The 9,321-nt window shown below is 37.4% G+C and overlaps 2 protein-coding genes across 4 annotated transcripts; one reads left to right on the top strand and one right to left on the bottom strand.

Moving 5' to 3' along the window:
- btf3 (basic transcription factor 3) lies at positions 1-4,893 on the top strand. Of its 2 annotated transcripts, none has more exons than XM_056747254.1 (6): positions 1-109; positions 921-989; positions 1,094-1,207; positions 1,298-1,499; positions 3,316-3,372; positions 4,524-4,893. In XM_056747254.1, the coding sequence occupies exons 2-6, from the start codon at positions 921-923 to the stop codon at positions 4,568-4,570; spliced, it is 489 nt and encodes a 162-aa protein (XP_056603232.1). In that variant the 5' UTR covers positions 1-109; the 3' UTR covers positions 4,571-4,893. The 2 variants fall into 2 exon arrangements, with proteins under 2 accessions (XP_056603232.1, XP_056603233.1); XM_056747255.1 differs by having other exon boundaries at positions 52-172.
- A 244-nt stretch (positions 4,894-5,137) lies between these two features.
- ankra2 (ankyrin repeat, family A (RFXANK-like), 2) lies at positions 5,138-9,321 on the bottom strand. 2 transcript variants are annotated; one of them, XM_056747253.1, is made up of 9 exons: positions 9,214-9,321; positions 8,196-8,553; positions 7,960-8,118; positions 7,765-7,830; positions 7,537-7,634; positions 7,227-7,352; positions 6,870-6,936; positions 6,656-6,736; positions 5,138-5,781 (listed from the first exon to the last, which is right to left on the bottom strand). In XM_056747253.1, exons 2-9 carry the CDS (start codon positions 8,446-8,448, stop codon positions 5,726-5,728), a joined length of 906 nt encoding a protein of 301 aa, XP_056603231.1. In that variant the 5' UTR covers positions 8,449-8,553; positions 9,214-9,321; the 3' UTR covers positions 5,138-5,725. The 2 variants fall into 2 exon arrangements, with proteins under 2 accessions (XP_056603231.1, XP_056603230.1); XM_056747252.1 differs by lacking the exon at positions 9,214-9,321 and adding an exon at positions 8,740-9,099.

The raw sequence follows: 9,321 nt of genomic DNA, 5'->3' as shown, positions 1-9,321 counted from the left end.
ACGGTGTCTAGTTCCAGCCCACTGCAGAGCATTTTAGACCTGTCGTCACTTCCGTCTTCCTCTCTCGCTTCCATCTTGCTCTCCGCGTGTGTTTGCTGCTAGCGTGCAGGTCAGTGTGGAGCTCTAAAATACTTTATTTCCTGCACAACCACTCCTGGTTCCGAGGCGAAAGGTAAACAAGCACCTTATTTGCCAAAAGTGACTGCTGTTTTTTTGGATTCACCCGCGAAAAGATGCCGTAGTCGGTTCGGGTGAGACTCGGCCTTGCCGGGAGAGATAACGTTACAGGCCTGGGAGCGCACGAGAATAGCATTCTTGCTAACGCACTCCAAACAAACGCCACGAGTTATAAGAGGAGATAGATTTACCTCATGTTTAATACTTCTATATAAATTATATATATATAAGTCCAATTGCACATGTAGTGATTTTATAAAGTTATAGTTATCCGTTTTTCCGCCAGCTTAACGGTATTGTCAGTTGGCTAACTTTTTCCTTTGTGATTCATTGATCTTTTTTGTTTATCCACCGACAAACCGGCACATTGTTTTAAATATCTGACATTTATTTTGTTATATGTATGAAATTTGAAGGGCTTTGCGAAGAGAAGACAACTGTCTGACTTCAAGTGTTTCAGTCAGGTGGTCGTTCTTGTTCAGCAGGCGTGACAAACCAGTTCTTATTTTTTGCGTAGTGGGCCTTAAACCTTTACGTGCGTTATTCCACTCGTCGTGGCTGATTGTCTGAAACTGATAAAATGTCGTTTTAATGTTTTAGTTTTGCCTAAATATGTGTATTGACGTTTTCTTGTGGGCTTAAGGGAAGCATGTCCATGCCCAGGAGATCGCATCCATTTAATAATGTATGTAAGCAGTATGTCTGTCCAATATGACTCTGACATCCCGCGTTGTGTTTTACAGATGCGAGAAACGATAATGAATCAAGAAAAATTAGCCAAGTTGCAGGCGCAAGTCCGCATCGGAGGAAAGGTAAGAGTTAAAGTTGCTTGCTTTAGGTGCTTTGTATGAGTTAATGTAATCCGACAATACATTTTTTGATGGTTACTTTTATATTGATGGGATGTTTTCAATAGGGCACTGCCCGCAGAAAGAAGAAGGTGGTTCACAGAACAGCAACCGCAGATGACAAAAAGCTTCAGTTCTCACTGAAAAAGTTAGGTGTCAACAACATCTCTGGTATTGAGGAGGTAATGTCTCATTAAAAGCCTTGTTTTTATGTGCATTGAATTCAGCGTGTTTTAAACTTGCATTGAACATTTCGCACTGTTGCGTTGCAGGTGAACATGTTCACAAACCAGGGCACAGTGATCCACTTCAACAATCCCAAAGTGCAAGCCTCATTGGCAGCCAACACCTTCACCATCACAGGCCACGCAGAGACCAAACAGCTGACGGAAATGCTGCCCTCTATTCTTAACCAGCTGGGCGCTGATAGCCTGACCAGCTTGCGCAGACTTGCTGAGGCCCTACCCAAACAAGGTGTGTGAATCAAGTCTTAAAATGAATTTTCCAGAAGTTAACCCATCTAATGCCTCTGCTCTGACCGAAGTTTAGTGTGGGGTTTGCAGAATGCTAAAAATTGCCAGTCTTGATTTCAATGTAGGAAGTTTTAACGTAATGTAAATCGATACTGCCACAGAAGATAAATAAGCTTAAAATGTTGATTATAGATTTGTAAATGTAATTGCTTTGGCATATATTCATGCTTGGTGGATGCAAATAAGTTTGTTGAATCGTTGCATTTTTGTATATCTTCTTACGAAATTCGAGAACTATGCATTTATTCTTGCTTTATTATTATCCTTCACAATTGCTTATTCAACGTGAAAACCTTTGAGAAAAATATAACATGTTTTTTATCAATATAAAAAAATGGGTAATCAAGCTTTTAAGTCTAGTTTTTGTCATTCGGTTGCATTTCACAACCAGTAGTGTAGACAAATAATACAGAAAAAGCACTATTCGCATGGTCATTGTTTTAAGGACATCTTTAAAAATAAATCTGAATGGCTCCTTGGTGATAAAACTCGTGCATTTGGACAAACATAAATTCACGGTGTAGGTGTGAGTTGGTAATCTTCAATTTTCCTGTCATCTCCCTCTGTGTAGTGAAGCAGCTCATTCGAAGCCGTAAAGGGTTTGCAGTTATTTGCTTAGGTTGACTTTAACCACAAAACATTGTGCTTTTGTGAAATAAATAAACCCAAAAGGATGCACTTTCTGCTGTTTGTGAACTGTTTCTCTCTGTTCGCAGAATTGTCAGTAGAAGGGCTAGTGTCAGTTGTGCTAATAACAGGTGTAAGCACATTTATGGGGGAGGGTTGCGTCACTGCTTCTGGTCTATCTGTTTCTACACTTCAGAATATACTTGGAGCCTTCAAGGGTTACAGTCTGCTTAAAATTGAAAATATGCATTTAATTTACTCGCCATCAAGCCATCTTCAGTCGACAGGAAAGGTTTTTAGCTGAAATTATGGCCATCATTGGGTGCCATCTCTTTAAAAGTAGCAGATACATGGCAGGAAAGTAAATATATACAGTATTGTAACCGGTAAACTGCATCTGCGAAACGTCCTATTTGCACGTAAAACTTTGCAAAGTTTGTAATCGCTTTCACGTGCCCTGCTCCCATAGAAGGCAAGAGCTGTTGATATGGGATCTAAAGAGGGAAATGTGCAATTTTATTTCATAATTGTCTCTTGGAATCACGCCTTACAAACTGAGAAATAAAGAAAATCTATCTAAGTTAGAATAATATATCTAAAATGACCCTCTGGGTGCCCCCACAATGCCTTTCAAGGGTGCAAAAACTCTTGTTTGCATTCGCAGACTGATTATCTGATGATGATTATGTTGTGAATAATGTTTAATTTCTTGCACGAAGCGCTGAATACAATATATCTTCAGAAGCTAGGCAGATTATTTTGTTGTCTTTATGTGCTGTAAACTAATGCTTAAATAAAGACATGTTGCTAGGTAATTTGTTTGGAACAGATCTTATTTTCCAAACATCTGCATTCATGAGGTCTGACTTTTCTTGCTCGTGTGTTTCTTGTTTGGCCTGATGCATTTATGAATCCTTTAATCTTTAAGGTATATGTTTCTTGCTCTGTCAGGCGATAAATTTAATAATCCTTAATGTTTAGTCATGTCACCATGGCTAGACATCTTGCCATCCCAGTTTGCAGGAGTAGAAATTAATGACAGTAATGCTCTAGTTCACCAACTAATGTTTTGGTTGGAATAAGTTGTGAATACAGTTTCAAACGATAACTGCTGAACTTTCTTTTTTCAGTTGGTGATGGAAAGGCACCCGTAGCTGGTGGAGAGGAAGATGATGATGAAGTTCCAGGTCAGTATGTCACTGTGAACCTTAACACCTCGATCATTGTCCTCAACGCAAATTACTGTATGGTTATTCTTCTTTGTGATATAATGCAAGCTAGTACACATGCTTATTTTAGTTGAACTGCTTATTTTGTAGAATGGTAATATCTAGAAAACGTATTTAGGCAGTTGGTTTTTGGCTCTTCCAGTGCCACCACAGATGAGTGTTTAAATACTCTTATTGTTTATGAGCACTGATAGCTTGGTTTGCTTTTCAAATGGGGGGAGGCAACACGTAAGGTTGCCATTACAGTTGCCCACATCTCCTCCCTATACAGACCTCCTTCAGTTAGTAAACTATGTCTTACACATGTAGAGAATGAGTACATCCTAGACACTTCATAATTAGCTTGCCGCGCAACAATGTTATGTTAGTTTGATAAAATTAAAATTTAGCAAACGTTTCTGTTCATTGAAATCAAATAAAATCATGACCTACAAATTATTGCAAAAACTAAAACTAAATGAAAAATTTCAATGTTGCCTGAAAATAAGATGATGTAAGTTTAAAGAACTATGTTTATTATAATAACCTAAAATAAAAATTAAGTACTCTTATATAGCGAGCAACATAAAAATAAAAGCTAATTTAAAATATAAATTAATCTAAATAAAGCTAAAATCAAAACTAGAATAACTTGCCCTGCTGTGACAAAGGGTTAACAGCTAGTGCCTTTGTGCCTGTTACTGAGATTTGGATTTTTTTTTGTTCTCTGAAAACAATCAGACTCCAGCCTTCTGTTAGTGATTTCCACTCCTGACACCCCGGAGCAGAATCGTTGATGTCCCATTTATCAGATCTCATCTCATAAAAGGAAACCGGCTTTTGATCCATTGTGGTTCCATTTTTACAGCTGTGGGCTTCTCAATCCCTCAGCGGACGTTTATTATGCTGTGACCCTGCAGACAAGCTGAGGGACAGACGTGCCGATATTACCGTTTTCGTATCATGTTTCTATAAACACTTGCACGTTGTTTCATAAAGGTGATGTTTGGTTCTTGATATTTTGTTGCGTGGTTCTTCCCAAAGCCTGCTATTCAGCCTTCCCAGCACTTGGAACTGTCCTCTATATGTAGTTGACCTCTTGATCATTGAATGTCTGTTTTCTCTTACAGATCTTGTGGAGAACTTCGATGAGGCTTCAAAGAATGAGGCTAATTAACTTCATGGGAAGGAAAGGCGTTTGAAATCTCCGGTCTCAGCAGAGACATGCGGGACTTTTTCCATTTCTTTTATAAATATATTGCATCCCTGAATCTTTTTTTTTGTGCACTGCTGTGACCCCCTCGTGTCGAGGCTGAGAGTGTGAGATTGTTTGTACCATACAAGTTCATGCACAGTGTAATGAGTGTGTGTGTTTGCTTGTGCGGTCCAAGAGGCATCGTTGCCTCCACCTTCCCTGTTACTGAGGCTTGGTTGTTTGCAGCCTATCTGAATCAACATCTGGAAATAAACATTTGCTATTGACAAAAAGCTTATTAAATACACCATTGTTTTGTCTTTATTGGGGGTAAGGTTATACCAATTTATTTGTTTTGAGCTAAAGTAAACGACTACTGTTAAGACCATTCTACAGACTGGAGAAACTCTTATAAAGATCTACAGTATTTTGTAATTCTTTTCTGACTGTTAAGTCTTCTGTGAAAGTAGTATCATTTGTGGTTTTAAAATGCTTCTGTCCTATTAAAATGTGCTGAAGATGTCAAACTACTAAGAACAGTCAGATATAAACAGATCCTTCCGTTTAAATAGATTTATTTACAGTGTAGCACCAAGCTTCTATTAAACAGTACAATCCAAGGTTTACAAATCAACGTGCAAACAGCATTTACACGCAAATTATCTTTGTACTTGTAGAATTAGTAAAGGCCTGCTGTAAATTCTGATGGCAAACTAGTTCAATTTTGTTCTTGCCAGTCTTTTAACAGATTAATTCTCAAATTAATTACATTTCTCCCAAATTTCAATAGATATTGTCCTTATGAAACAGCTTAATTGTGACAAGTTAATCTTCAACTCCAAAACCTAAATAACTACATTGACCAAAGTCACTACAAAACAAAACTCACACATACATATTAACAGATAAACACACTTAAATTTGCCAGCACTTTTCTTCTGTTTCTTGACCTGTGCATAAAAATCCTTAAAATAAATTAATGACAGACAAAAACAATTACGGTACATGTATAGTTGGTTCCGCACATGCAAAAAGATATTGTCTACTTCATCAGTTCACTTGCTATTACTAAACCATGAAAATTCTCTTCACGTCCTTCTCGCGTTTTTCTTTCTCATTGTCGCTTTATTGCCATGGTCATTCTTTGATACCTTGCAGAAGCTTTAGAAGATGAGCCTCCAAAACCTGTTGAACTGGGGAACAGAAGAACTACAGTTAATGTGGTAGTAAATGGTGGCCAATAATTGTTTGGTTACAAGCATCATTCCAAATATATTTCTCTGTGATCATCATAACAAAGAAATGTACAGTATACAGATTCATAACAACTTGAATTATGGAATGAATTATTCCTTTAAAAATTGGATACCAACAAAACAATGGATTCTATTTTCACAAGTCTATATGTGGCACATCTTATAGGGTTTGTTTTCCCAAGAATGCAAGTTTAGTCACCCTTGTCATTTACACTCACTGTGGCTTTCCTTGTTCTTTTATTTTTCACTTAAAGGTTTGTATGCCTTCATAAAACTTGGATTACATTTCTTGTGCTATAACACTTTTGTGACCTTTTGAAGTTTGAGAAAAGGCAACACAAACCTGTAACAAAACTTTGCCTTTGAACAACAGTAGCGTAAATTACTAATTTGTCAAGTACTTAAAAAAAGCAAGACTTTAAGTGTTAGGTCACCCAAAAATGAAAATTCTGTCATCATTTATTCACCCTCTTGTCATTTTAAACCTTTATGACTTTTATTCTTGAAATGATAAGAGGGTGAATAAATGATTACAGAATTTTCATTGGTTACACTTTATTTCACAGTGCCCCTGTTACAGTGTAATAATACATTAATAAAAATTAACTACATGTACTTACTATAGGGTAAGGGTTTGGATCATAGTTAGTAACATGTAATTATGCATAATTTATAGTAAATACTATAGTAAATACATGTAACATGTGTAATAAGGGCACCGTAAAATAAAGTGTTACCTTTTCATTTTTTGTTATCTATCAATTTAATGATGTTAACCATATTATGTTTGTGGTATTTAATGTTTAGTTACCATTTCTATGACCCATCGCAACAGCCATGTCCATTGCATTGAAACCAGAATCGGATTCCATGGTGGGATCAGATCCACTCTCTGTTCAGTGATTGGAAGAAAAAGTTAATATATATATACCACTACACTGACCAAACTTGGGGAACTGTAAAGAAAACGTAAACACTGTAATGAATTCAATTAAACTGAATACATTTTCTAAATAAGCGTTTACCTAAGAGGATTTCCACGCAGCGAAGATGATTTCCGTGGACTGCGTAAAGTAATGGAGCTCCACCATTCTGCACACAAAATTACCCATTATTTAAAACATTATCACACTTATTACACGGCTTGACCAATGAAACGAGCAGACTGGAGATAACTCTTATACAATATGGATTTTATTATAGCATTGATAGTTTTGTATGACTTCCCAGGCACATCAACAACATTTTCTCAAACATTTCTTTTAAACGACAAGCAGATGTTCTTGTGATAATTGTAAAGTCAGACACATGATTACCATTCTCACATCTCAAATTTCATGAGTTGAGGAGATCTTCAGAAACCCGAAACGTGAACTACTCACCCAGTCATACTCATTCACGTCAACTCCGCAGTCGATAAGCATTCTCACAATATCTGTGTATCCTTTACTACAGGCCAACGACAATGCACTCTCTCTGCCCTTGGCCAACAGATGAGGATCTGCACCCTGAAAGAAAAGACAGTGTGAGTATCTTGAGATTTATCCGTAAAATATTACTTTTGTAATGTTTCGTAATATCAATTTTCTGCTCCAGGAACAGAGTATTATTAACAGGATTTATAGCATAATATAGAACTGCAAGATAACTGGTAGCACAAAAAATACAAAAAAATTAACATGTTGCACGCACACTCTGTAACAGGAACTCCACAACAGCGATCTGGCCATGAGCTGCTGCCCACATCAACGGAGTGAATCCTTCTTCATCCTGCAGGTTTATCACAGACTCTGTTTGAAAATAAAACCGAAAAGTTGTCAGTCTTTTACTCGTTTATCACAATTTTAGGAATGAGACCCCTTGGAGTTCAATGCAACTCAAAACCAATTAGCAGTTCTCCTGTGTTTCACAGAAACTAACCTTGTTCTATTCGACTTGCTAAAAACACCATCTCTCCTTGTGCTGCCAACTGGTGTGTAGATAGTGCTAAAGAGAAAAAAAACAATAAAATATCCTTGTATGACCAATGGTTATACTTTTAAACAGTGGGCATTTCTTAAGAAATATGGTCATTAATAAAACAAACAAAAACACACAATAAACAACAGGACTTACAGTGAACAAGTAATGGTGTGGATGAGACCTCATTGCCACGGTGTTTATTGGTGAGCGTGGTGGACTGTTTTATTGGCGAGAAATGTTTTGTGGTGGATGGCGTGTACACATGCCTGACCTGAATCCCAGGTGAGGGAGAAGTCTGGATGTTACATTCCGCTGTTGACCGAGAAAATATTTTTGTTTATTACATAAACTTTGTTTTCACCACTAAATCACAACAAACATTGCTTTACCTTTAAATAACACAGAGGCTACCTCCAAATCAGAATTGACCTGGTCCTGGATATTTTTACTGTCTTCTTCGTTTAAAGACTTCACAAAGCGCGAGCACACGTTCATGTCAAAGCGATTAGGCAAAATAAACTTTATGCCCATTGTGTTCTGCGAGTTGGCATCCTCCGTGGAGCCAATGTTGACTGGTGGCTCTACCTTGATGCCTGTCACCTCTGGCAAAGGGCACAGGCCCTCCATCTCCTCCGATGACATTGTTCGCTCAGAATCAGTGACTGTTGTGCTTGTTCTTCAAATTGATTCAGCAGCTTATAATAAGCATGGATGGAGGTGTAGGTCCCACGCAGTATATGTTTGTACCTAAGATTGAAATATTATTATATATTAGTGTGTAAACCATCTATGTCATCAGATGTAATGTACTGTTTCTGATGTTAGCAACTGTAGCTTAGTGGAAAACCATCAGTGCAATACTATCTAGGCACAGAAATTCTCCAGATAACAGAGATGTTATACACACATACAGTACTCACATACAGTACTCACTTGCTACACATTAAGAGTAGATCACAGCATTCAGATATGTTTTCTGAACTTTTTTTACACCTTCACAAAAACAGCACACTTTCAGAACACCAACATGTACATGTAAGGAAAAGCCCGATAATCTTCGTGAAAAATAACTACCCCCTCATACCCTGTTCTCTTTGGTACCATCGAGCTAAGCAATCGAAGCTTTGTGTTGAAAAAATGCTAGTCAACCTGCTAGCGAACTACATCGATTTACTCTCTGTTCATCAATAAAAGAAAATCTGAACCCTTCACTATATAATCATCTCGTACATCTCGGATTTTCTTTTTGGCAACATGAAGCAGCGTATGGAGTAGCGTTAGCGTGATTGACGGGCTGATGCGTCTTGTTTATCATTCTGGATTTTATTTAATGTATGTGCATCAATTATAACCTTTTCAAAACTGTGGATCGTTGTTTATATTTAACAAAAAATAAGAAATACATACCGGTTTAAGATGAGCCTCTGTTTTGAAATAACATGTTGTTCACGAGAAGAATGTGAATAAAGTTTTTTCAAACGATCACGTTCTCGAGAGGGTGGGGCTAAGAGTGTT

The sequence above is a fragment of the Triplophysa dalaica genome, chromosome 4 (genome assembly GCF_015846415.1).
Source record: "Triplophysa dalaica isolate WHDGS20190420 chromosome 4, ASM1584641v1, whole genome shotgun sequence".
Classification (NCBI taxonomy): Eukaryota; Metazoa; Chordata; class Actinopteri; order Cypriniformes; family Nemacheilidae; genus Triplophysa; species Triplophysa dalaica.
This window is presented reverse-complemented; position numbering and strand designations above follow the sequence as displayed.